Here is a 27,709-nt window from a genome sequence, read left to right as displayed (position 1 = left end):
ACAGAAACGTAGAATATATACAATCGTAAGAAACATTGTGAAAAACGTAAACGTGTAAAGTAAGTGTAGCCAAAAGAAAAGCACCTACTTCGAAGGTAAGAAAATGCGTGTAATACGGCAATACATATGGTAATGGACGAAATCTCTGCGTAAGATATGTTTTTAAAAATTGATTCGAAAGATATTAAAAAAAAACAAACAAACAACAAAAGCATAGAGCAGCTTTGTAAAATATGAGATATATATATATATATATATTTATATATACTCTGGATCTTTTCCACTTAAAATCACTTGTATAAATTAATCTGTATATACATGTACAAAGCTGCATAATTAAAATGCACCATTTTTTCCTGTAAAAAATCAGCGGATTAGATTCGTTTATTCAGATGAATTAAAATAAAATACGCAGAGAAAAGACTGGAATATGAGCCAGGGCCAGTATGCTGACCTTAGTTTTTCATAGTATACGAGAGTTAGCAAATTGACAAAAATTTAAACGAACTAATTAAAAACAAAGAAACTAAAATTAGCCTTTTCTTCACATAATTTATTTTAATTGTACATTACAAAGTCTGAACATTTGTTTGTTGTTTGAACTATAACAGAAAAACCCATAAGTTGCTAAACTCGCACGTGAAGTTTGCATAAAATTATATTCTCTAAAAACCTATGTAAAAGCGCTATAAAACTAAATTTTAGACTTATACGTTGACCGATTGCTTAATGTATATATATATCTGTGTAATTATGATTAGTAACTTATGTATATATATTAGTCGAAATATATATAATATGAAATCTACATAGTTTCTATCAGTATTATCTCACATATAATGGTTATATTTAGCTGCAATATAAAAAATGTTTACAATATCATTGCTACAATATAATTTGTGTCTTACTTTTAACGTAATAAAGCTAACATTAACATTTTAGATGTAAGAAACTATGATGATTTCAAATATCTCTGTCAATATTATAGCGCGCAATATACATATATTATATATATATAAAATATATATAATATACATATTAATAGATGGTATATATTATATATGTATATATTAATATTTATATATATATATAAATTCTGACTTTATGTGTTTTGTGTCACAACTTGTTATATATAATTTTTTTTTTTTTTTTAAGAGCCACTATGAATTTCATTGATAATCAAATCATACTTTATTTAATTTTGCGAAAAAGCCTTATCTTATTGCATTCAAGCGTTACAGCAGACAGTATACATAGAAATATTCTGCTTTATTGATTACGTAACTGTTTACTTTCTATGATTTCATCTTTGAGGAGAAGTTTTAACAAACTGATACAATTGTGCCATTACGTATGTAAACCATTTTACCATACGCATATTTTCATACAAAATATATTACAAACCAGAACATAATTTGCACTTTTGTTTACTGTTACAACAACCTGTAAAATATTAAATTCAAAGATGAACAATAGAAAGTAATGAGTTTTAATTAAAGAAAGAACAGTGAAGAAGTTTAATAAATCAAAAGAACATGTACTTTCAAAATTGATTAATTGGAGTATCACGACAATTACTGTACTGCAAAAATTTGAATAAATATTTCACATCGATTATTCTCGGTATGACTGTAATCGTCTTTTTTTTTATTTTTTATTTTTTTTTTTTTTACTGCTATTAAATGCTTATTCGAAACTTTATATCAAAACTTAAAATTGCAGGGCACCCCGTCTTTTACATCTATATATTTATCGCCATAACTATGTATAAATAGCTTATTTCTTTAAATTTGTTTACATACATATATATTATATATGTATAAGATAATTTTTATGTTTTCGTGCATATAAATACAAATTTCTTAATCACTTCAATATGAACACTGTAATTTATAATATATATGTAATATTTTTCTCGTTAGAAAGATTTTATCAATGTTCCATTCTTTTTTGTTTTTTTATTTTTTTATTTTTTTTAACTTTTTGTCTCGATTCTGAATCGAGTTTTAAGCTCGAGTTCTTGGGCAAGCCATAAGCACGAAGTTTTTTTAAACCTCTTTTAACAAATATATATAAAGCTCAATATTAACTAAAAGACACCAATGCGAGCCACATTTTAGTGTTCTGAATACTCCATGTTTCTTTTAGTTTGGTTTTTTTTTATTAGCATCAGGATCTGTGTGATAATCGATATTGAGTCGCAGATGGATTGGAAGTGCAGATGCGTTCTTCCGGTCCATCATTGTTAAATATACATCTTTTTAAAATTCTGTATTATCGTACAGAAACTTCTTCAAAATTGCACATTGTATATACATGTATATACTTGTCAAATTTCATACTTAACGATCCAATAAAATAAAAAAAGTTTTGTTATCAAATAAAAATAACTTGCGTTTGCTGCTCGCGACAATATCACGTTCCGAGGATTGATACAATTGTACGCAAAGACTAGTGGTTTGGCTCGTATTGGTTTTTTAAATTTGTTTTCAGTTACTATTTTTTAATTCACAAAGGCTCAAATATTGTTCCTCACTTTATATATTAAACTTCATAAAATATTTAAAAAGACTTATCGATGTTTTTATAGAATACTTCAGTCTGATTTTTTTTTTTTTTTTTTATCATACGCATTAGACAAAATGCGTATTCTATAATATAAGGTAGAGATACCGATTTTTTAAATCTTTCTAAGTCTCCTAAGATTATAAATCGTTCGTGGTGTTTGAAGACCAAGAGTGCCCTTTTAACAAACAATTTTCGAATAATTACTGCGCTGTTTGCTGCTGTATTTCTATCTTTTCCACCGTCATGTCTGGATTCATAGCGGTGGCTTCTTGTATTGCTTCCGCCAGAGCCCGATCGTGATCAATTGGATCGCCGTCTGATTGTATCGTGATCTTTTGTTCCACTCGTGTCTCAACTACGCCATCCTTTTCTGTCTTGTACTGTGTAGAGACGCGATTAAATTAAGACACAATTATTATAAGCAAAGAAACAATAGCGCGACTTTTATAGTCACGTTGTAATCGCAGCGTTATACCAACCGTGATGGTTTCGACAGTACGAGTTTTACTGGATATAGTCTGTGTACTGACAATTTCTCCCGTGGCGCTATAACTACCGTCCTCGTTTTCGAGAGCTACTTTTCTAGTTTCGGTTGCCACAACAGGTACTGTAGTTGTCGTTGTTACATTACTATCCGGTTCTCCCGTGTAAACGCGTTTCTCCGTCGGAATTACAGCTGGATCACCCTGAATCAAATTTAAATAAGAGATATTTATTTCAAAATATGTGTAATCAAAAAATTTACTGGCAATAAAACGAAAAAAACAAAATAACGCGTAAGAGCACAAGAAACATTGTATATACACATAAAATTAAGAAACACAATATTTATATAAATATATAATATATTATATATTATATATATTAGACAACTTAGTAGATGCGATAATTTTCACTAAACTGATATATACAAAAGAATTACAACATACACATCTTTATCTATGTATCTCTTAATCTTTATACACATCTCACACACAAACTGTTCTCAAAACAAAAAACGTAGTAGAAAAAAAAACATTTCTTTTTTTTCATATTTGTGTCTGAATGTCACATTGCAAAAATGTTATTTTTTGTTACGTAATATACGAAGAGCAAAATACCTTGATGCAGATGTAGGAATTTCTCAGCTGCTAAGATAGTATATAAACATATTTTTCGTGTAAAGAGATACCTGATGTTTTGTTGCTCTAAATAAGTACAATCCTTCGTTCCGTATTAGAAGAAAGATTTTGACCGTTACACGTTTAATTGAGAAATTACCTGATAATATTGATTGTAGAAAGCTTGCTGGTCATCGTCAAGATCAATTGGCGTGCCCGAATCACCGCTGCTCGAACTCGATGTACTTAGCCTTCGCGAGAACAGCTACGCCATGCAACGTGTTAATCAAGCAGCCAAAATTATTTACAAGAAAGAAAAATAAAAAAAATAATTCCGTAACGAATAACAAGAAATGATAATTACAGATGATATATTAAATTTACAAATTACAATTTATACATTAAAATGAATGGTAATTTACGCATGTAAATAAAGCGTTAAAATACTATTAAAAAAACCCATATTTAAAACTTCTTAGGCATAATATATGTATATATATATATATTAACGTTTAATGTATACTTTAAAGCGATTTTATGTGCAAATATGATTGTGTACATGTAGTACAGTTATATGAAAAATGATATGAACAAACGTAAAAAGTGATAAATATTATATTTTTAAAATAAAGACGATATAAGCAATTACAATTTACAAAAAAAAAAAAAAAAAACTGCTTACATGCTTCAACTGCTTATTAAAGTTCAAGCATTTATTATCCCCCACAAAAAAAAAATCAAGAATAATCAGCGATTACCTGCTCGCCGGAAAGCACGTGGCTCGTAGTTCGAACTTCTTGCGTTACCACTCGTTGCTCTTGTCTCGTTGCACTAGTCGCGGTTGTATGCGCTACAGTCTTTTCCTCTACCTAATGTAAAAAATAAATTACAGCAAATGATAATGAGAATTAGATCAAAATATAGAAAACAAAAGATATGGAAGACAATATCGCAAATTTTATATACTGTGCGCAAAATTATTTCTATCGTACGTGGCAAAGGCTTTTAAATTATCAACGCGCGATTGTATTATCCTCTATATGCTCTATAAATACAGCTGTCTGCTGTAATAAAATACTGATTACACAAACCTGACTCGTCTTCTGATTCTTTTCAAGGTCTTCGTGCATCGTAGCGGTACGTGTGGTGACAGCTGTCGCTGTCATGTACGGAGCTCTACCATCATCCGGCGCTTCTGCCTAAATACAACTATACCATGTGACTATGATCTCAAAAATACATAACTAATGATAAATAATAAGTGAAAAATCGATGAGTAATATGTAAAATGTGAACAAGTGCTTGTGAAATTGTGATGTTATATCGTGTTTACAAGAAAAAAAAATAAAAACTTTTATGTGTGTGAAAGAAGATAATTTCTTATACAAGATTAGGTTTAGGTAAAGACGACGCGCAAATGCTGCGATTGGCGTTGTATGTAAACTGCAATGTAAGTTACGTTTCTTCACTATATTTCAAGAGAAATACTTGCGCATATATGCGTCTAACTAAACAGTCATTAAAAAATCTTCAGATCTCAACTACGCACATTTACTTCAGACAAATCTATCGCTTGATTTCATGCAAAATGAACGAAACACACGAGCAAGAATTAAAAAAAATATTCTAGTATCGATCAATAGCAAAAAAAAAAAAAAAAAAGATATTTTATATATGTATGTATAAAATAATGACATGCAAGATCTTTGTTTTTCGATTAAATGTGTGATGTGAGTCGGACAGTTGAATTTTTGATTGATCGAAATGTGAACAATTACGGTCTCTAAACTAGACTTTTATTCTTTCCAAGTTCATCACCTTGTTTACGTGAGTAGAGACTGTAACCTGGCCTGTGCCACCTGGCGTAAGATCCTCGATTTTTTCTTGAATATTTTGCGTCACTCCTTCCTGATCCTTGACCACAGATTGTTTGGTCGTGGTCTTTACGATTGTCGGTGTTGTAATTGGAATCGCGGGTTTCTTCAATTTTGTGACAGAAGCGACGGATTTCGGCGACTCTTGTAGATTCTTCAACATCGTCGTGCTGTCCACCGGCTGGTTGTTGTTTCCGTATATCACGCCGTCTTTCACGTACGACCCGTCCTCGCTGAAGAGCTCCTGATTGTGCGGTTTTCCGGACTTGTCGTATATCTTTCCGTCCTTAATGAAGGCGCCATCGGTGCCGAAAGGCGCTCGCACGATCGGTTTCCCATCCTTGTCGCACACAAGTCCTCTGCACACCATCGTGATCGTGATCGTTGTGAAATACTTATCGAGCGGTTTTCCAGTAGGCGCACAAATTATTCCGTCTTTGACGACGTTTCCCTCGCCGTCGAAGTTCGCGAGTTTCACCGGTTTCCCAGTTTTGTCCACGACGATTCCCTGTATCACTTTCACACCTTCCGGTCCGAATGACTCCTGAGTCAGCAACTGGCCGTTCGCGTCGTAGATCTTGCCGTTTTTCACGAAACTGCTTTCCGGTGGCAAAGCTCCTTGAGAGAGAGGTTTCCCGTTGCGTCCGTGAATTAAACCGTCTTTAATGAAACTACCGTCGTTGCCGTAAATATTTTGATTGAGATATCCTCCCGTGTGATCGTAAATTCTGCCGTTTCTGACCACGCTACCCTCGTTGTCGAAATTGCCGTATTTCAATGGTTTCCCATCGTCGCCGCACACCAAACCGTAACGAACGTACGCGACCGTGATTATCGTCTGTTTCTGATTCAACGGCTTGCCGTTTGGTCCGTACAGCAGACCGTTTTCTATGTAGCTACCGTCGTCGCCGAAAGTACCGTGACCAAGAGGTTTCTTGTCTTTTCCGTAAATAATACCGTTCTCGATGTAACTGCCCTCGATGCCGAACGAGGCGTGATTAAGAGGTTTTCCGTCCTTGCCGTACAATCTACCTTCCTCGATGTAACTGCCACCGGGCAATTCGGAGCCTTCGTTCAGCAATTGACCTCCCCATCCGTATATGAGACCGTCGCGAATGTAACAACCGTCCGGCTTGAACGCACCTTGCTTCAGCAACTGTCCGTTCTTGTCGTAGACCACGCCGTCTCGTATGTAACATCCCTCGGGCACCAAAGAGGATAGATTTTTCGGATTTCCGTGACTGTCCACAATCTTGCCGTTGTTAACTGCCACGTTGTCCGGACCTTTGTCGTCCTGCGTCAACGGCTTGCCGTCTCTGCCTATGATAATACCGTTTCGAATTGTGTTACCGTCGGGTCCAAACACACCTTGCAACACGATCCTGCCGTTTTTTCCGTGGATTAATCCACCCGCTACGTACGAGCCATCGGATCCAAACGACTCTCTGTTCAAAGGCTTCCCGGAATGATCAAATATCACGCCATTGGCTATAAAGCTGTCTTCCGGCAGAGATGCGTTCAAATTCAGCGGTCTGTTGTCGCTGCCATAGATGAGACCGTCTTTGACGTAACTACCGTCCGGTTTAAAGAACGAGAATTTCAATAATTTGCCATCTCTGTTGTATATTTTGCCATCTCTAATAGATGCGCCCTCCGGCACCAATGAGTCCTGATTAAGCGGCTTTCCGTTCTTCGCGTAAATAATACCTTTCTTTATGTAACTTCCATTCGAGCCGAACGACTCTTGTTTCACCGGTTTGCCGTCTTTGCTCAGAACCGTGCCATCTTTTATGGTCAATCCGTCAGGACCGAGAATAATATTCGACGGTACCGTGCCGTCCGCGTTGTACAATATACCGTCTTTAATTACAAGATCGTCGGGCTTAAAGAGTACCTGGGACAGTGGTTTTCTATTTCTGTCGTACACCATACCGTCCTTGATCGAATTACCATCGGCTATTAACGGAATTTGACTCAGGAGTCTTCCGTCTTTTCCGTGTATCACACCGTCTTTCACAAAACTACCGTCGGATTTGTAATAAGCGTGCTTGATGGGTTTGCCATCTTTACCAACCACTTTGCCATCCTTCAAGTAAGCACCGGTCGGCAGCAAGGATCCTTGAGTCAAGAATTTTCCATCTTTAGAATAAATCACACCGTCTTTCACAATAGACCCGTCGGAACTGAATGATTCGTGTTTGATCGGTTTGCCGTCCTTCGAATAAACCTTTCCTTCCGCAATGTAATTACCCTCGCAGCCTAATTTCCCGCTATTTTTCGGTTTTCCGTCTTGTCCGTGAATCAAACCGTCGCGGACAAACGAGTCGTCAGGTACTACGGCTATCCGACTCAGAGGCTTGCCCTCTTCGTTGGACACTATACCGGCAACTATGTAATTTCTGTCTGTGTCGTACGTTCCCTGAGTTACAGGTCTGGAATCCGACGCAAACACGAGACCTTCTTTCACGTACGTGCCGTTCGCGCCTAACGAGCAGTATTGAACCGGTTTGCCGCTCTTCTGCAATATTTTTCCCTCTTTAACCACCGCGTGATCAGGTCCGAGGAAAGATTCTTTCACCACTTCACCGTTATGGGAATGAATGATTCCGTTCTTGATGTAATTTCTGTCCGTACCCAGTACTTCCTGATGGAAAGGTTTGTTGTCTTTGCCGACAATTGTGCCGCCGTTAATATGAACACCGTGCGGTCCGAATTCACCTTTTTTCAAAGGATTACCGTCTTTGCCGCAAACCTTACCGTCCACAATTCTGCTGCCGTCTGGGCCAAGGGAGCTCTGGTCCAACAGTTTACCTTCTTTGGTATAAATTACGCCTCCGATGATTCTTGAGCCATCGGGAAGAGGCAGAATGTGATAATCCGGTTTCGATTCCGCCGTCGTTGGCACGGCTGTTGCAGTTTTACTGTCTGCATCTTCAGCGTGACGTTCAGCAGCGATGAGAGCCGCTGTTTGATTCTTGTCGGCATCTTCCTTCGGAACGCTCTTCTGTTGCTCCTTCAGACCGGCCGATTCCACGTAGTTGAGCCCCGGTGTCTTTAATCCCGCTGGCTGTTTCTCCGCTTCTTTCGTTTTTCTCTTTTCCGCGGATTCTACCACTTTCTTCTCTTCTCCCGGAGCGTAGTTAAATGCCAATCCCGTAGCCTTTCGACTGGCCGAAGTAGGTGACAGTTGGTCCTGTACTCCCGGTGACGCGGGTCTCTCTTCGTACGTAAAACCGTGGGGAGTGAATTGTTTCTTCGGTGGGGTTGACGGTTCAGTTTCCACATAATCGTACGGCTTCGTGTAACCGGCAAGCTGCTGAGGAGATTTCGCGGAATCTTGCGTTTTTTCTTGCGTATCCGTAGCTACTTTATCGCTCGGTTTTTCTTGATTTTCCAAAGCAGAAAGTTTCGGTTCGGTGGTGTCACGTCTGTCCGCGGATTCGTCGAGTTCTTTGTTCTTTTTCTTGCTTTTATCCTTGTCCTTCTTGGCAAACAGGAAACCGCCGACGGGACTCTTGGATAATATACAAAAACACATGCAGTACAAAAAAAATACATGCTAATGGTACATGTAAATTAAAAATTACTTAAATATCGTATCTTGTATTATAAACAAAGCTAATATGATGGATGATATAAAAACGTCTACATAATGCATAATCTATTTTACTTTTGCAGAAATGAACACGTTTACATTCATGCGTATTTGAATAATATAACGGACGTGACTAAACATTCAACGAAATATGAATCTTCCAATATCCACTACTGAAGTTTGCTCGGTATTAGCAACGGCATTTCTCAAAGAGAGAAACACGTTCGAAAACAAATTCAATTGCGAATTTACTACTCGCATGAAATAAAAAATATAAAACACGTCTCACAATAGAGGCATATATATATATATGTCACAGGACGTAAAAAAAAGCAGCGAAGCATAGGCGACGAGATACAATATCTTACCTTAACTTTCTCCTTCTTTTCTTTATCCGTTTTTTCAGGACTATCTTTATCCTTCTTTTTCGATTCTTTTTTAGACAGCGATTTGTCATCTATCTTGTCGAGATGAGCATTGTCATTAATCAGATCGCTATTATTCAGATCATTGTGATTTTCTTTTTCGTTCTCATTCTGTTTATCCTTCTTCTTTTTCGATAGACCACCGGGCGGTAGGACAGCGATTCCTCCGACCGGTTTCTACAAGTAAATTCATCCAATCACACGTCACTTCATGCAAACAAGCTTAAAGCTGACATTACATCGACTAAAATAATATTAGAGAAAAAAAAAGAAAACTACACGGCATTACACGATTCTACGATATAACGCATGCACTCTTCATAGAGTTATACGGTCTGCGCTCTCAAAATATGCGTGTATGTTATTATCGTTATTTGCCTCAAGTCTCTGTTTTGTTATTATTATGTAAACGTAGTTAGAGTTTCAGGAAACTTCTAATAGCTTTTAATGTTGCGACCTTTGATTAGTTTATTGTTAATCGATTAGTATTTAGTTAAGTAAAGTCGGTGTTAGTGGTTTTATATCAAAGTTCGATCGAAAGGCATCTTCGGTTATAGTGAATGAACAACGAGGAAGTTCTCTAAGTTATTCGCATGCTGCTAGCACACACTAAAATGTCAAGTAACTAACATCCCACATTGAGGCGATGGCCGTATGAGTTATATATATATATCGTTATGAGTGCAAAAAAATGAAGTTGTTATTATTCCATATGTAGCGACATGCACTGGACGAAACACAAAACACCAAGTGAGCACACGAGAACCAACATTAATGAATATTTTTTAAAAGGATTTAAATTGAAGCGGAAGTGTGTTTCAGGTACAAATTATGTATACCTTTCTCCCACGATCTGCATCGTATTCTCCTTCCAGGCTACTGGTACTGCTAGCTGACGTTGTTCCGGCGCTTGTTTTTCGTGTGAGCTATCGGTGTTAGTTATGTGTCAGTTAATAAAATTAGTGTCATTAATACCTCAAAATTATAAACAAAAAAAAAAAAAACAGGAACAATTACTTCTCCAGAACCTATTTTCCGAAGTCGGTTCGTCTCTACGTGGCTTTATTTGTACATTGTACGCGTTTTCTTTCTTACATTATAAATCCGTTTACTATCTTACATGATTACTATTTTACATTTAAGGAAACAGCATATATATAAATGTCTAGAAAATACACATCTACCAATCTGTTCACATTTTACTGTGACCAATTATAGTGTTAATTATATCTTCCTTTGTGAGTGAAAAAAAAAAAGAATTGCTTTGAAAGCGTAGACCGCAGGTGACAGTTGAAAATCTCATTGTTTATGAATTTTTTGCTGTCAATCGAAAATCACGTCCGCGTGACGAACTCATGCATACTCTACGTACTAGCAGATTGTTCTGAACAAATGTGAGAGTTCTCTAAACAAAAAAAAAAACCAAAAAAAAAAACGCGTAAACATATTACCTTCTCTTTTTGCTTCTTGATTGGACTAGGCCGTCGATCTATATGCTCTATATCATCGGGAAGCATATCGGGTTCATAGCTCATAGTATGTCGTTTGCTTGGTTCAGAACCGTACGTTTCAACTGGTTTAGGCCCACCTAACGCTGTACAAGGCAGTCACACTACTTCAAACATCTTAGTATAGCGTGTACTTAAAATTACGATTGTAAAAACAAAAAACTGCATGTCGGTTAGTAGCTCCGTAAAGTGTAAAAAGGTTCGAAAACTTTGCAGAGAATAAACTAGAGCTTCAAAAAACTCGATACATTCGGCCGAGAATATAATGCCACTAATAATAATAATAATAATAATAATGAAAAAAACGCATGCTTGTGCAAACATCTGAATCATGTTTCTATGTTAAAAAAAAAAAAATATTTATTAAGTCAGACAGAGAACCTTGAATGAAACGTTGTATATTAATTAGCAACGGTTGAAGTCTTCGCTAATAAAAAAAATCATCGTTACTATGTCATAACATTCATAATATTTGAATATCTCTCTCATTCGCAAGTAATAAAAAAAATTCTATTTACCATCCATACTTCGGGACGCGAGTCGTCTGCCGCTCAGAGATCTCTCAAATTGCGGAGGTTGTCTGTCGATGGGAGTCTTCTTCGTTTCGTAATGAGTTCGTCCCGAATATCGGAAGCGAGATCCCAGATGCGGGATCAGTCCGACCTTCTTCACAGGCTCGGGGCTCATAAGTCTACGGGAAGCGGAAATTTCTCATCCAATTAAAGAAAAGTGAGACACGCGTCGCGAGACGAGAGATCAATTGCAGTTGTCAAACCTACCTAAAAAAGGTATGATGCTCCACGCAGACTTTCCACAATTTTTTCGCTGCTCTATGATTTGCTAATTTGAATCCTATCGTGGACTCGAACTGTTCGAAGTCGCCTGGTCTGATTTTAATGTAGAAATTGTGCCTCTTGTAAGAGATTTTTAATATCTTCGGCCAGGCGAACCTGTTGATTCGTAAACGATCTCTATAAACAAGAAGACCCGAAGCGCACACACCTAACATTATGTCGACGCCTTCGGAATCTTTCGCGGGATGAAGATCCACGCCGTACATGGCCAATTTCTTCGCGTTCTCGAGATAATGCAGTTCCGCTTCGGCGGGCGTTTGACCCCTAAACGAAAAAATAGAAAACAAAAATGTTTGAAGGTGATCACAAACACAATTAGCGCACAATTGTCGACTCTTTCTACTAAATCCAAAGCAATTGTTTGCGCTAAAATAAAACGAACTTGTGTGTTTTGTGGAGATCCATCACTTTCTCGACCAATTCGGGCGTTTGGTTGGGCGCAAATTTAAAATCTTTCAAATACGCTCTTCCGTGTTCGTCGGGATCGTAGTCTCCAACTTCGGATTGAACTAGATACGAGCCCAGAAGAGCGTGCGTCACAAACGAACAAAGCAAACGTCCTGTGATAATGTCATTTCTGATTTGTAGACACAGCTGATAGCGCGTTATGTCTTCCTGCAATTGGGCGGGATCCGGTGGATAAAATTTCACTTCGAAGTTGAACTTCCACGGCTCGCCTAAACCAAAAACATCAAAAACAAACGACGAATGAGAATAATTCTGAAACTGCGTCACTTCTCCGAAACACGATAGTCTGCGAACATACGACATACTTTTTACAAATTTTGTTACTCGTTTATTGAGATCCAACCAATTGCGCGGATCGTGTCTGTCCTCGTAAATGAGACCGAAGTAATCCTTCTCCAGCAAATTCATGCTCTGACAAACCATATCGAGAAGTTCCTGGCCTCTTGCTTTTCTCTACAAAACGAATCCGATCATCATTCGTCAAACACACAGTTGCGCGCGTAAATAAATTCTTTGCTCGCGCATATTGCAAACTCACATCGATATAGAAATCTTTCACGGTTCCATCGAGGAGCGTGATCTTGGCCAGAGCCAGTTTTCCCTTGCTAACCGGGCTCTTCGTGGGCGAGTTCGTTCCCGTTCCATTTTCCGCAGTCGCTTCCGTCGGAGCGGCAACGGGTTTCTCTTTATTCGGTTGTTCCTCCGGCATATTTTCTCCCCTCTATATATATATTTTATATCTGCAAGTAACAAATGGATATACGTGATCTCTCGCTTTCACAGCATTAAAATCAAATCCGAAGAATATATTTCGTGAAAACGTTCGACGAAAAAAAAAAAAAAAACAAACAAACTACTCCAGATCGCGCGAATTCTCTCTTCGACTTTCTATTTTTACGACGCAATAAAACTAAAATATTGCGGCTAATCCACTTTGACGTTCCAAATATATTTGACAACAGATCGCGACGAAGATTTATCTCGATATCTCTTTTTTTACGCGACGTCGCGTGGAAGGTCGCGTTGACGCGATATATCTCGCTATAGATCCCCGTCTAGACCCCCCTCCCCCCCCTGCCGAGGGTGTCACGCGAAGGAAATAATCAATATTTTGTGAGAGCTCTCCGAGTGTACGCGCGCCTCGCGGTGCCACACGTCGCCGGTCGTTTAATTTTGTTATTAATGAACGACAAATGCATATGCGCGCAAGCATTGCGCACACAGTCGTTGCTCCGAGGGGTTCGTCGAACTTCCTCGAGCGTGCAGGGGTGTGCATCCTTGAACTTTGCAATGAATATAGCGACATAGAGGCACCATCTCGACTGCGCGCGTCTATTTTCTCGTATAAAAATAACACAGCTTTTTATGCACGACTCTTTTTCTTTAAATACACCGCGGAACAAGTAAGGAACAAAACGACACAAGCTAGAGGATGCGTAGAGATAAAAATACTCTCATCAAGTAAATACGATAATAATACTTCACGTGCGATGCCGAAAAAGTGAGACACAAAGGCGCGTGATTTTTAACACACTTTTACATTTTTAATACTTTTTAATTTAAATATCGTTTAAAATCCTATTGTTCGCGTGACAAATACAACAAAAATCCTGAACGCTCTTGTTTCCGTGACTAAAGTAGATAGTCGTTGGGAAAATTAACACCGCGGCCAACAGTCGAATTCTCAATCCGCGTGACAAATGCTTTGCGACAAATATTTTATATAAAAAATATTTGTATGTAAAAATATCAATTTTTAATACTTAAACACTCTATCGTTCGCGTGACGCGAATAAAGACTCTTGTATAATTTCTGTGATTAAAACAGGTAGTCATTGGGAAAATTAACACCGCAAGCCGAACTCGATCTGCGTAACAAACATTTGCAAAAATGTGTACATAAAGACACGAATAATATATCGTACATATGTAGCTAGTGTTTTAACACACTGACACCGCGTGCGTGATGTAATTTGCGACTGCAGAGAACAAGTTTCGAATATTCTACGTGAGAAAGAGCAGTAAAACATTAAAAAAACAGCGACCCTGACCGATACGCTCCGCAGAATTTATGTATCGCGAGTTGCTTGCAACTCGAGCGTGTAGCCTCGTTCAACGGCATTGGACAAATAGTAATTCAGTCTCAATTGCGCGGAATCAGTGTCACACAAAACGATCATCGTTAACATTCCAAAGTGAAAGAGTGTGAGAGAGAGAGAGAGAGAGAGAGAGAGAGAGAGAGAGAGAGAGAGAGAGAGAGAGAGAGAGAGAGAGAGAAAGAAAAGGAGAACGTCTTCTAAAAGCAACGAGGACTCGTGTACTCGCGTACACAGCCGTTTACAAGGCGGATTAACGTATTGTGATCCCTAAATAAACGCGTCAGCCCTTATGGAATGATCGCTCGATTCTCTCGGACACACGAGAAGAGATAAAATATATCAAAAATTATCGACAGCCCGCAAATCTCTCGCCGATTAGATAAGCTCTGAAACGTGTCATTTCGCCGACACATAGTGTTTAAAACTGTTTTTTTTTTTTTTTTGATTAATACCTTTTAGATTGCGCATTAAATTATTTATATTGTTGAACTCGCGCGATTTACATTCTCCTAACCGTGTGATTTTGATTTGTCGCAAATTACAGTTCCCGAATAACAAATAGCGCGCAAAGCAATTCATTCTATTCGCTGTGTTTTGCACTGGAATTTACGCAACGAAATAAAAATAGCTAATAGGCAGTGTCGATTACACAACCGCTCTCGGGGGACGAGCGGTTTCCTTCCGCACGCAATACGCGGCTTCCGATTTGATTAAGTAAAATTTGTACGAGAGACTAGACCGTTGAAAAAGAAAAAAAAAACAAAAACTAATTGGCCGGATCCGAAAGCCGAGATTCTCGACTGTACGGTACATTCGAATTCGACGGGAGGAGAGGTGTCGTCATCGCTGGAAGCGGGCGGCCTTTACCAACGGCGCTCTTTACTAAACTGATGAGGTAATACTGGCGATTTACTCGTCGTCGCGATGATGCGACACTGTCTCGCGCACAGGTTATTCCGTTCGATCAACATTGCTTCTTTGTGAACGCACGAACTCATATCTTTTTCTCAAATTATTTAGTTTAATAAATTCACTTTGCAAATAATTTTTTCTATTTTTATTCTTTCATCTAGACTCAACCCGCTGATATTACACGATGCGTGTAAAAATTGAATTTAAAAGTAACAATCCTGTTTTTTTTTTTTTTTTAATAAATATTACGTCCTTATATTTGTTTCATTTGACGCGCGAGTTCACTCTTTTTTGCCGACTATAACTTACTTAGTGATAAATTTAGTTTACAAATATTTTTTTGTATTTTTTTCTCTCAAAACGCGCTGAGATTCAACACAGTTTATGTAAAAGTGAATTTTAAAATATAAAATCCGGTTTTGTAAATAATTGTTTATTACTTATATATTTTTTGCTGATGCGAACACACACACATGTGTGTCATGGAGAAACAAATTTCATTGAGAAGAACCGTCACGAGAGAAGGCTCGTCTTATTGCGAACTACTCGAAAGGAAAGACTTCGTTACTCGTGTGTGTGTGTGTGTGTGTATGTTTGTATGTCTGTGTCTGGCAAGCATAAATTCTTTCATTAAGACAGTGTCGCCAAGAGACGAGCGCGGAAGCGAACGAGGATCGGCATCAGAGGCGAGCGTGTTGTGCGTGTAGGCGTGTGCCGAGGATCACGCAGACGACCTCTTGTTCTCAAACAACCCTTTGACATACACGCGCGCGCACATGTACGCACACATGCAACTAAAACCCACGCAATGACTCTCAAAAGAAGTGGAGGCGTCAGGGACGCGCGGGACGGAGAGGAAATTTCGCCAGTCCGCCGTCTTTCATGGAACCCTTTAAAGTTTAAAGGGCGAAAACGAGAGGCCGACTGGCTTACCGCGCGTTGAATTCAACATTATCCTATACGAGGCACCGCTAGAGTCCTCTTCAATCGTTTCTCTTCACAAGACTTCCCTCTCTTTCTCTTTCAGAGTCACCATCCGAATCGTCCCCCTCGAATTGATCGTAAGCCGGTTGGTTGTCTCGACTCAACCTCGGATTGTTTGATCGATCAACAAAACTTTGATTTACGGACGCAATAAAAATCACAAAAATCTCGCAACGTTACTTCAAACAATTAAAACAAAAATGTTGATTTTTCGACACAACGCATGTTGTTTCAATAATTTCAATTTTTTTATGTTTTACGTGATAAAAATAATACAAATTGTATAAATGTTGTACTTCGAAGAATGATAAAACGAAGGTTTTCCGACACTACACAACGTCAATTTGAACATCTTTCTTCGCGAAGATATCGACGAAGAAAAAACTTTCGCGAGTTTTTTTTTTTTGCAACGACACCGCAAAGAAACGGAGATGGAGGTTCTCGCTGCCGTGACATAAGGGCGATACAGAAGGGTTCGACGAGAGGGTGGAATTGCTGAAGCGTAGCGGCAATTACGGCTTCCGCGAAACGTGCCTCACAATCGACTGCACCCCCGCCGACTGATAACAATAGAAAGATAAGGGTACTACGCTCTCGTGTACACGGTTGCAACGTAATCAGACGCGTCTGGCGCGCATGCTTTTTTTTTGTTATCGTAAAGAGGCAAATATATACCGTGTAATCGATACTGTCAAACGGAGAGATAAACTTGAGAGATTTGAGAGAGAAGGTTGAGAAACGAAAAAAAAAAAAAAAAAAAACAACAAACAACGGAGACCGAGATACGATACGCTGTAATCAGAGCCGTGCAATTTTACCATCGGGATGACACACTCGGCAGACGTGCGATAAATTACGGAGAGGGAGAAAAAAAAAGAAGAGAAAAACAAAAATGTGCGAAACATGTGACAATAAGTAGAATGCGAGAGTGCACAAATAAATGTCCCATGATCAAAAGACGTCTGCGTGTTGTGCGACACGAGCGATAACAGAAATATACACGCGCGTCTCGGTTTCTTTCAGTCGAGGAATTGAAAAAGCGGTGATTATTATCGCGCGCTTTTCTCCGTCCAACCCTTTCGTCCAACCCTTTCTCTTCCTTTCGTCGCGTAATATCACGATTTCCCTGCAATATAATTCCTAATGGCCTGCAGCGAAAGGGGATGATGAAAACAAGCGGAGTCGTGGAGAAAGACAAACGTTTCTTTGAAACGAGTCGGATTAAAAAGGCGAAATAAACATCACCGTCAGACGATTTCTGCTGCCATCTTCAATTTATCTTACGCGCTGACGATGATCTAGACGAAAATAATTTTTGGAAAAATGTGGAATTAATCATTTATAATGTTGATAATCATTCGATTTTTGTAACTCAGTTGTATTTCTATTATTAAAAAATGTACGTCTATTAAATTTATTAAAAGTAACTTTGTACAATCAAACTAACAAACAATACATTTCTGCGAAATTGCGTCTATAAACAAGTCACCGCAATAGACGTTTTCTGAAGTACGAATCTTAATAAGTTACAGTTTAACTGCAGTATGCGACGATTATAAGATATAATCGCGAGAGTATTTTTTGTATCTTTGTTACAAGCGCGTCGAGAAATGACGAGAATAAAAACTTTCAGCAGCGTCTCTTATGTAAGTACATCATTGAAATAAAAAGACTACAACTATACCCGATGTTTTCTAGGTAGCTTAAAATTTGCCCTCCATCACGTTATCGATAAGAAAAAAACTGATCGTAATTCAGGGAGGTTTGCGTGTCGCAGATATTTTCAGCGAGTTCGCAACGATTACAGTTATTCGTGTAAAACGAGGATATAATTCTTCGACATTAACCTAGTTTTTTTTTTTTTTTTTTTGACCGCAGAGTAAGAAAAACGCAAGTACCATGCGAAAATCCGTGTCAAACGAAAACCTGATTTGTTTGGGGAAACAATTAGCCAAGTATTTGCAATATCATGTTAATTGTCTTCTGAATTTTTGTTCAGAAGAATTGTAAGAAAAGAGAGAAAGAGATATGTATATAATTCTATTATCTCTTATCTGTAAAATATTCGAGCGTTCATTAATATACAAACCAATACACTTGTACTATTTTTTTTTGTTTAGCCTCTTATCAACAGCTTCTCATTAGAGACGATTAACACATGACCTGTTATGTCAACCTTGAAAATACCAACTGTGCCGAAATTAATCAAGTGGCGCGCTTATCTCCTTAACACATTAGAGAATCAAATCCGTCAGAAAATGACGGATTTAGAAGATTGTTTATTTCAAATTAAAAAAGTGCACTTAAATGTTTTTTCGCGCGAGCTTTCGCAAGCGGATTAAAACGCAAAGAACGGACTCGAGTTAGAGAGGAAAAACGCACGATACGGTAATCTTCGATCACGTCACGCACAAGCACGCGTGACTCACGCTAAAAAAAAAAAAAAAAAAACGACACGTACTTGTGTTGCGTCCCCGGTACGCGACACGTAATTTACAATAATTAAGTGGGCGTCGCAGCATTGTATTGATATTCGAGCGAGTCGAGAGAGCGTTTATTACGGGGGAACGACGCTTTCATCCCGCGCACCGCGGCGCGATCAAAAAATTGCAGTCGCGCATAGTTTCGACGGATATCGTTTCGAGACAGACCGCGCGAGTTTGTTCGTTGACACTTTTACAAAATATGAAATTATTATCAAAGGAGATCGTTATTTATTGTCAGAAAACTTATATATAGTTTACGTGACACATACCATAGATTTCCAGTAGAAGAAATGAATTTTGAAACGCAGCCCGAGTTACAAACGTCGTGTCAATTCCGCATTAACGAGCGCGATTAGAGAAGAGCTAACTCGCTCGCGATGTTTGCTCTTCTACCGCGTTCCGCGGATACGGCTCGTGGAAGATAAGATATATTCTTTCTTTTTGTCTCTCTTTCTCTCTCTCTCTCTTTCTCTCTGTATGTCATCTTATAGCCTGCAGCTAATCATACAAGAATAAATGGGTGCGAGTGTGCGAACGTGACAATTTTTTGCGTGAAATATGTACCAATGTACGTGAGTACATCTTGACTTGAGCGGCTTCGTGAAAACCGCTAAGCGGTAAAAAAAAAAACAAGATACGATACATCTCCGCGCGCGCGTTCCTGATTTCACGTTCTTTCCCACTTTTCACTGGAAACGAAAGTGCGAGATCGCTACACGCCGTGAAAACACTAACTTCACCGACAATCAAGTGAAAAGACAACCAAGAGAGAGAGAGAAAAAAGGAAAGAGAAACAAGAAAGAATCGCAGACCGGAAGAACCGCAACACACGCGGTTCTGGAACAACACAACGGGGGTTTCGCAGCCGGTGAAGTGCGTAAGACGCAGATTAAACGCGCCACGAATCCGTGACAGAGAGAAACAAACCGGGACAGGAAAGCGGGGCTCGGGCGAGTGACTTCTTGAACTCTTTTGTGACAACGGAAAAGAAAAAAAAATAAAGAAAACGCTAGAAAAGTGCGATATATTCTTAGAGTTTACGGTACGCGAAATTAGAAATTGTTTGTGCGCAGAAATTGTGTACACGACGTGTCGTCGACGCGTGTGTTTATCTTCGCTCGGTTGTCGCGATTAGGTTTTACGTGAAAAAGTTGAAGTTTTCAAATAACTGAATTTTTAATTTATCTCAAACCACGGAAATTCAAAAAAGACGACTTCGAAACGGAGACTATGAGGAAGCTATGATCAATGTTCAGAAATTGATTAAACTATCGTGTCACAAGTTGACAGAGGAAGTGACTTGGCGTAGAATTTCTGATGAACAAATTTTTAAAGAAATTTCAAAAACACGATATTACTCATTCTCGACCGAGGTGATTACGGCGCGACCGATTTGTGAGACAGACGTTTCACACCGTGTCGGAAACACTAATGCATATTCAAGTTCATTGCGAGCCGAGACGGCATTAGATTATGCCACGTAGTGAACGTGACCACGCCTTATCTGCGTTCACCTTTCGTAGTGTTCGAGTCATCGCCTGGACGTCACATTGTCTGTTTCCGCCGGAGGTGCTTCGTCACACGGCGCTGTCCGATTAATTAAACTCGAACATATGAATATCGGACGAATGGACAGTCTAATTGATTAGGATTAATTAAAAATTATTCGTTGCACGAGATATATATATATATATATATCGCGGAGAAATAGAAATAGAATCGATACCTTTCTTGACCTCGCCTTTCGGCTCTCCTTTAAATTCTTGCGGTTTTTTTGTACTACTTTTATAACTTCGACTTGTTCTTGCGGCCAATAAAGTTATTTTATTCTTCTTCTTCTTCTTATTATTATTATTAATTCAACAGTATACGTCGCAAAACACGCGCAAGAATATTTCCACAATGTTGAAGCTCTGTGCTCCGACCGAAGTATGAAATTAAACTTTTTTACTTAAAACTTGCTGTTTTCAATTAAACTTTTTTTTACAATAAAAAAAAAACAAAAAAACAAAAAGTTCATATTTAACACAAATTGTAACAAACCGTTAAAAGTTCCCGCTCTAACAAACTTACTTCCTCAAAGTAACATAAAAGTTCAATGAACTGTACTCTCTGTTGCGCTAATCGCAGTGATTAATTGCGAGAGTCGCGCACCTGCTGTTGACCGAACGTTCTTTTGTGTCCTGTTTTTTTCTTTTTACTTTTTTTTTTAAAAGCGATATTCATTCATCGCTCATCGACCAGACTAGATATATGATTTGGCCTGATAAAAACGGGAATAAAGCGATCGCGCGGGCAAATGTACTCCGCAAGACTAACAAAAAGTGGAACGCAGCGCGGCAATTTAGCTCTCGCAATATAAACGATCGCATCGGTGATTCAATATGATGCGTCCGATAATGGTGTGGTGTGTTATTAAAACGTTACAGTCGACACACACACGGTAACGAACAATTATTCGCGGAGTATCGGTTTACCGATCGTAGAAAGAAAAAAAAACCAAACCCCGCGGTTAGGAAAGACGCAAAAGACAATATCTTCCTCGTTGCAAAGCAGAAATCAAATTAAATTGCAATTGCACGTGTACGGATTGACAAGTGCGAGTTAATTTCTCAATTAATTCAATGAATTTTCTTCTCAATGGAGATCATCCTCACGTTTGTCTCGATAGAGAAAGAGAGAACTACTTTTTCTTTTCCGTGCGCGTCGCGGCGATTTAAAAGCCGCGTCTCAACAATAGAGAACGCGCGCGTTATCAGCGCGCATCATCTTTTATCCCGCGCGTAATTACAGACGTATTCTCGCGCATGGCGCACGCAAGCTTACCGTTTATAATACACGCTCTCATCGCGAGCGAGAATCGGCGTAAACGATATTACTGGGTCGTTCGCGCGCGACAATTGTATTCAATGCCGTTCCCTACGGTATTACCGGGAGCGGGAATAGACCCGATTCCACATCCTCCTCCGCCGCGATATCAGATTCTTTTCAATTCACGTGACGTCATCGTGTGCTCGCTTATACTCATCCATAAAGACCTGCGGCGACGGCGACAACGACGTGAGAAAAACTGCACAGCGTATTCGCGCTTAAAAACATCACTTATCTCGCGAGTGCTGCAACGATCGCGCACCAACACTCTCGTCCGCGCACAAAATGCAACCGATATAAAACAGCCGAGACGCACGCGCCAAGTGCATTAAGTAACTTTACTTCCAGTCGTGAATTAATGGTCCGATAAAAGTGTCACATGTGTTTTTAAAAATATGTATCGCTTCTCCGAAATGTTCTTCTTCTCTCTGCAGGTTTTTATTTTTATTTTTTTTTTTTTATCAATACTCCGTATCTCCGCGTGTATGACTTTGCCATTCTATTCACGGATATAAATAAAAAGCGAAGTAACAAAAACAAATGTGAAGTAAAGCAAGAGTAAATTTAAATAAATATTTACAAAGAGATAAGTAGAAAAGGTAAAAAAATAATTGTTTTCTTCTACCTTGATTATTTAAGTTTCAAATTATATTCAAAACGTATCAAAGCATCGAAAATAGCTTATTGTGCGCTTTTTAGAGGTCAAATATACACGCGACCGATTTGCGCCGAGAGAAGGTTACAAACGTGCAACTGTTTTATTGATTCGAATGACTAATACGTGGGATCTGTCATCTTATTTTTAGCGTGACAGAAAAGAGACGTCGAGTAGCAATTGATAAAGCGAGCATTGATGATTGAGTTGACGTTAAAGTGCACTGGCGATTCGTAAAAGTACTACACATACACACACACACACGTACACACGTTTGAAATGGAAGAATGTTCAATTAAACAGCGACGAGTATCGGTGGCGGAAACTCTGTTTTTATACATCGTGATCACAGAATGAATCAGAAGTCGCTGTTGCTTCGCGCCGTGATATCAAAGGATGTTGTCGCACGCTTCATTGGAAGCGGCGTCACAAGCCGGAGCCTGAAATCAAGCCGGCGGCACAACACGAGAGACGCGACCGAGGGATGACCTGATGCCATCGAATTCCGATTGATTTAATCAGTGATTAAGAGTATCGCCAACACAGAAACGCGAAAAACATGGGTCCGTGTATTTACGTTTGGCGCGCTACCTGAGTCTGTTTTTATGATTTTAGACTCGTGTCTAATAGCCTGATTTGTCAATCGTCTCACCGCGAGATATTCGAAACATAACGACAATACTTGGAAACAAGTCGGAAATTAATTGCCGATTAATGGTCGATTTCGTCAACTAAGATATTTTGATAAAAACAATTTTTTAATGTATTCGAAAAACACAGGAACATTTAAAAAATGTTACTGTGAGTTTCGTGCCCCTTACACAATTTTAGTATTTGAATAACGTTAGTTATACACAAAGAAGGCCCGACCCGAGATTTTGACTCGACGATAAACAGTGCGTTACGTATACGCACACACGCGCGCGCGTTTGCGACAGAAGAACCGGGAGTATTAACCGACAATCCCACGACGTAAGGTCAGTCGTTTTCTTTACACGCGATAAAAAATAGCAAAATTTACAAGTCAATCTATTTTTAAAAAACACTTCACGCGAGATTCACACGGCGCGATTTACAAATCACTGACGAATGACGAGTGAAAAGAAAAATTGTAGCGAAGAGCTCTTGGTTTTTATCCCGAGACAGAACTGAAAAGCTTCTTCCCCACAATTTACGGAACGTGTATCTTCCGCGAATCTTGTCCACTGTTTTACTGCGAGACGCAGCCAAAACGGCGAGTGCGGAACTGAACTCTTCATCGATCACCGGAGGGAGAGAGAAAGAGAGAGAGAGAGAGTCGTAAAAGCGCATCCGGCGGATGATGCGTCTTTCGAAAATAGTGCTCTGCAGTAAAATGCATAATTGACCTAATTGAACCAGTGGGAAAAGAGTGGGGAAGAAGGAGGATGGGTGTTTGCGGAGAGAGATCGCCAGAATACTCGCGGCCTCTCTCGCGCCCCAAGGTTAAGTCGTTAATTCCCGGCGATGCTGTGGAAATCTCGAGTCGCGCGTTAAATGCGGTTGTAGATGTGTACTATATGCGTGTGATATAACAACCCAATGACTCCGGAATCCAACTTTCGCAAACAAAGAAAAAACCGGTATAATTTAATTCAGTATTTTGTCTCGTTCACATTCGCGTCCCGATCAGCGATGTACACGCGAGAAAAACATGTACTTTTTTTCTGATGCAACGCTTTGAAGTGAAATTAAATCGAAACAAGGCTCTGATTAGTTTCCAATCGAGAGAAATAATCAAGTTTTTAAGACCCACGCGCTTTTAAATGTGTACGTGAAAAATAGTTAAAATAAGCAAAGTAATACACATATCGATTCGAGATTAATATTCTGTCGATAAATCAATACACACATTAATTCGAAATTAACTATTCTGTCGATCGAACAGGTTTTAACAAAGACATCGAATAAACTCGAATTGCATTGGTGTTTATACCGTGTAGAATTAAAAAAAAAAAAGTACCGAACGTGTATACGTGTGCGCGCGCGTGGCACGTATTGAGAAGCAATCTTGCCCTCAGGGTCGATCGTTGAAATAGGAACGACGGAAACTGGAAGAGCAGTTTGCGATATAAGAGCTTCGTTAGAGTCAAATCGCGTTAGTATCGTTCGTTCCAATATACTCCTTGTACGAAGAAATGAAAATAAAAAAAACCAAAACAATATCAACAGAATTGGAGAAGATTAAAAACATAAATTGCAAAAACAAAAGACTTGATTGGTTTTTTTTTTTTAATTTTACTTTTAGATGCTTTTACTATTAACAATATTTAAAACTAATTGCGGTTTTCAATTGGTAATGAACTTTACATAAAATGTGTAAAAAATTCTTGTTTTTCATGACAAGTTTCACGTAACAGTCGCGGTTATTAAAAGATAAGTTCAAAATTCGATGCTCTCTTTTTCCGCAGGACATGGTGCAAAGAACAAAAAAAGCACATACATATACATGAATGTGCTTACAAGAATCGGTTTGTCTCTCTTTCTCTTTCCGTCGTTTTACGCGAGCAATAATTCATCCCCTTATTCACAAATGCTCACGCTCATTGGACATTTTCAGGCGCAATTGAACGATAGCCGTAACGATAGCCGTAATCAAACACGTAATCTCGTATCGAAACTATCGATATGTATCTGCCGGTATCTCACGCAGATTAGGCACTTGAAAAATAGCACAGATTATTTTAAATAAAAATAAAGGTTGAGCGTAAAACCCAAGATTAATTTTAAAGATCTATCGAATATTGTCATTTAAATTCTTTGACAAAATTAATTTCCTAAATAAAAAGCGTTTTTTATCTTATTTGTTAAATGTGTCGTAAATGTCCGACTCTCGAAGAAACCGAGCGACGATTGCTCGTTGATTCGCACACAAGCCACGTAGTGTAGTTTCGCAGTGTCCTACATGTTCGTATTTACAAGATACATTTCGCGACAGTCATTTCGAGCCGTTCTCCGCGAACACGAAATCGCTTAATAATTGTTTTTAACGGGACTAATTATCTGAATACCTACTGATGATCAAATAATACTTATTAGAACAATCAAATCTGTCAGAATGACGAATTTTCGACTTTTTAATCTTTAAATCAGAAATTATCAAAGTGCTTTTGTACTGATGTACGTTGAAAAAAATCTTTGCCAACTCCGAAAAGTTTTTTATTTTGACAATTAATTAAATTTCATATTTAAAAAAAATCTCCAAAAATATAATAACGAACAAACGTTATGCACCGTCGAATTGACAAATGTGACAACACTAGATGTTTTATTACATATTTGACTCTATGTGTTCTAGCGTGTTAGGAGATTACATTCCTGCATTCATTCGTCATATGACAAAAACGTTGTTCAAACACGTTGTTTTTTGTTGGCTGTCAAATAAGAGCTCTACAAAGACAATTCTTTGATGATAACCAATAAAATCTCTGTCGCGAGGAAAAAAAAAAGCACAGAAATGCAAAGTGTCTCAAGCGGTCAAAAATTTCGATCGCGTTTGTATGGGAACACCCGGTATATGCGCGATATCCCCGTAACCGATCCGTATCATCGACGCTCGATACACCCGTGCCAGCCCATACGATGCTTCTCACGTAACCCTTGCTTCCTTTTGTTATATACTGCGTGACTGTACGTTACGTGCAAACGCGAGCGACGACGGCGAACGTGGGGAGGAAACGACGCGAGAGAGAAGTTGAGTTTATATAGTGGGAATTTTCTCTGTTTCCTCTACCCGCGCAAATTACAACGTTGGTATTTTTGTCGCGAGTATACGTGCCGGCAAAATCTTCCGCGATGTAACACGTACGTGTGTGTGTGTGTGTGTGTGTTATATACAACAAATGCGCCCCCCGTTTCTCACGAGAAACACCTCGCTCTTTTCGAGAGCACAGATCAATGCATCCCCTGCAACCCTGTGCCTCCTCTCCTCTACCCGGCTTGTGCACGTCACAATAGTTTTCGCACCCCACGTATCAACGCGTCGCCCTTGATTCGACGCGCAGTCCGAATCGCACCGCAAGTTTCGCGCTCGTAAAATCTCGGAGATTCGATCGCGCAAACGAGGAAATTCAATCACGTTCGGAGCTGCTCCAGCGCGCACTCCTGTCTCTCGTTGAATCGCAACAAGAGAGACGAGAATAAAAAGTGACAAGAAAAAAAAAAAAACAGCGGCTCGTGTCCGAGAGACCGAGCGAGCGACAACACGCGCAGAGATGCGTATCGGGGAAAAATTAATGCGCATTTTCTCGTCAACGCGTAATTACAAGTCGGTCGAGGAGCAGAAGGCGAACTTTGTTTTTCTTCGAGACGAAAGTCGCAAATCTCTCTCTCTCTCTCTGAGACATGTTCGTAATTTTGCATCGCAAAAGTGGAGAACGTATCATCAATTTCCGTTCAACGAGCATCGAGCATCGCTTAAATACCAATCAATCAGATGTCACACGAGAGAGAGAGATCGCGTTTCTCGTCCGGACGCGGCGAAATCACCGCGAGAGAAGACAGCTGGAAAAAAAAAGATCGCGACTCTTTTTTCTCAAGATCGCACGCACACACACACACGCGCGCACACACATACATCATCAGAGGTAATATCGTGGAGAAGTGGCACGCTCACCTTGCAATGGGACGCAAAAGGTAAGAGGACTTGTGGCACCACCACACAGCCGGAACACAGTGCGAAGATGCCGCCGCGCGTCTATAACAACGGACACGGGCGATCGACACGGAAGAGATGCAGGTAGATAGGTGGTGGTAAGAGGTTCGTCGGTTCACCGAAATATACTCTCCGGTGTCGCTTCGAAATCTGAGCGTAGCGGGACCCTCACACGGGGGGACGCACTTGGCGCACGCGGGCGTAAACAACAACTCGCCTCTTGCGCGTTTCGAAAACAATCCGCGAAGCGCGATCCTCGGATCACGAGACGACGCCGAACGCCGGGGCCACGGCCCTTATTACACGCGCCATTTTCAAATACGCGGTTCTTCCAGACGAGAATCAGCGACGCCGAGAATCACCGACGAAATTGCGCTCCGTTGTACGCGCTCGGCGAGAAACGCGGCACGCAGACGCCGCCCCGAATCGACGCCCCTTCTCGTCGTTCCTCTTCTTTGTTTTTGCCACGGTCGTTCGTTTTACGTACCTAACTCGTTCGAGTCGAGAGACGACCGGATTTCACTTGCGCGACGTTCACCCCGACGACTCTGTTGCTGCACCGAATACCACCGCGACACTGCCCTGGCTGGCGCTCCGCGATGCTCTTACGCGTCTACCATCATGGCCGACGGCTCGGA

The 27,709-nt window shown here is 39.4% G+C and overlaps 1 protein-coding gene across 5 annotated transcripts; it reads right to left on the bottom strand.

Moving 5' to 3' along the window:
* On the bottom strand, positions 1–27,709 carry LOC109859841 (mesocentin). Of its 5 annotated transcripts, none has more exons than XM_020438442.1 (15): positions 27,033–27,709; positions 12,931–13,132; positions 12,698–12,845; positions 12,307–12,601; positions 11,850–12,188; positions 11,589–11,761; positions 11,014–11,156; positions 10,402–10,488; positions 9,506–9,739; positions 5,487–9,056; positions 4,760–4,867; positions 4,427–4,537; positions 3,829–3,933; positions 3,048–3,254; positions 1–2,948 (listed from the first exon to the last, which is right to left on the bottom strand). In XM_020438442.1, the coding sequence occupies exons 2-15, from the start codon at positions 13,099–13,101 to the stop codon at positions 2,769–2,771; spliced, it is 5,871 nt and encodes a 1,956-aa protein (XP_020294031.1). In that variant the 5' UTR covers positions 13,102–13,132; positions 27,033–27,709; the 3' UTR covers positions 1–2,768. The 5 variants fall into 5 exon arrangements, with proteins under 5 accessions (XP_020294031.1, XP_020294033.1, XP_020294035.1 ...); XM_020438444.1 differs by having other exon boundaries at positions 27,559–27,709; XM_020438446.1 differs by lacking the exon at positions 3,829–3,933.

This window comes from Pseudomyrmex gracilis, unplaced genomic scaffold (assembly GCF_002006095.1).
Source record: "Pseudomyrmex gracilis isolate BER0280 unplaced genomic scaffold, ASM200609v1 scaffold_292, whole genome shotgun sequence".
In the NCBI taxonomy this organism is placed as follows: Eukaryota; Metazoa; Arthropoda; class Insecta; order Hymenoptera; family Formicidae; genus Pseudomyrmex; species Pseudomyrmex gracilis.
Note: the sequence above shows the minus strand (reverse complement) of the source record. Positions and strands in the feature narration are given on the sequence as shown.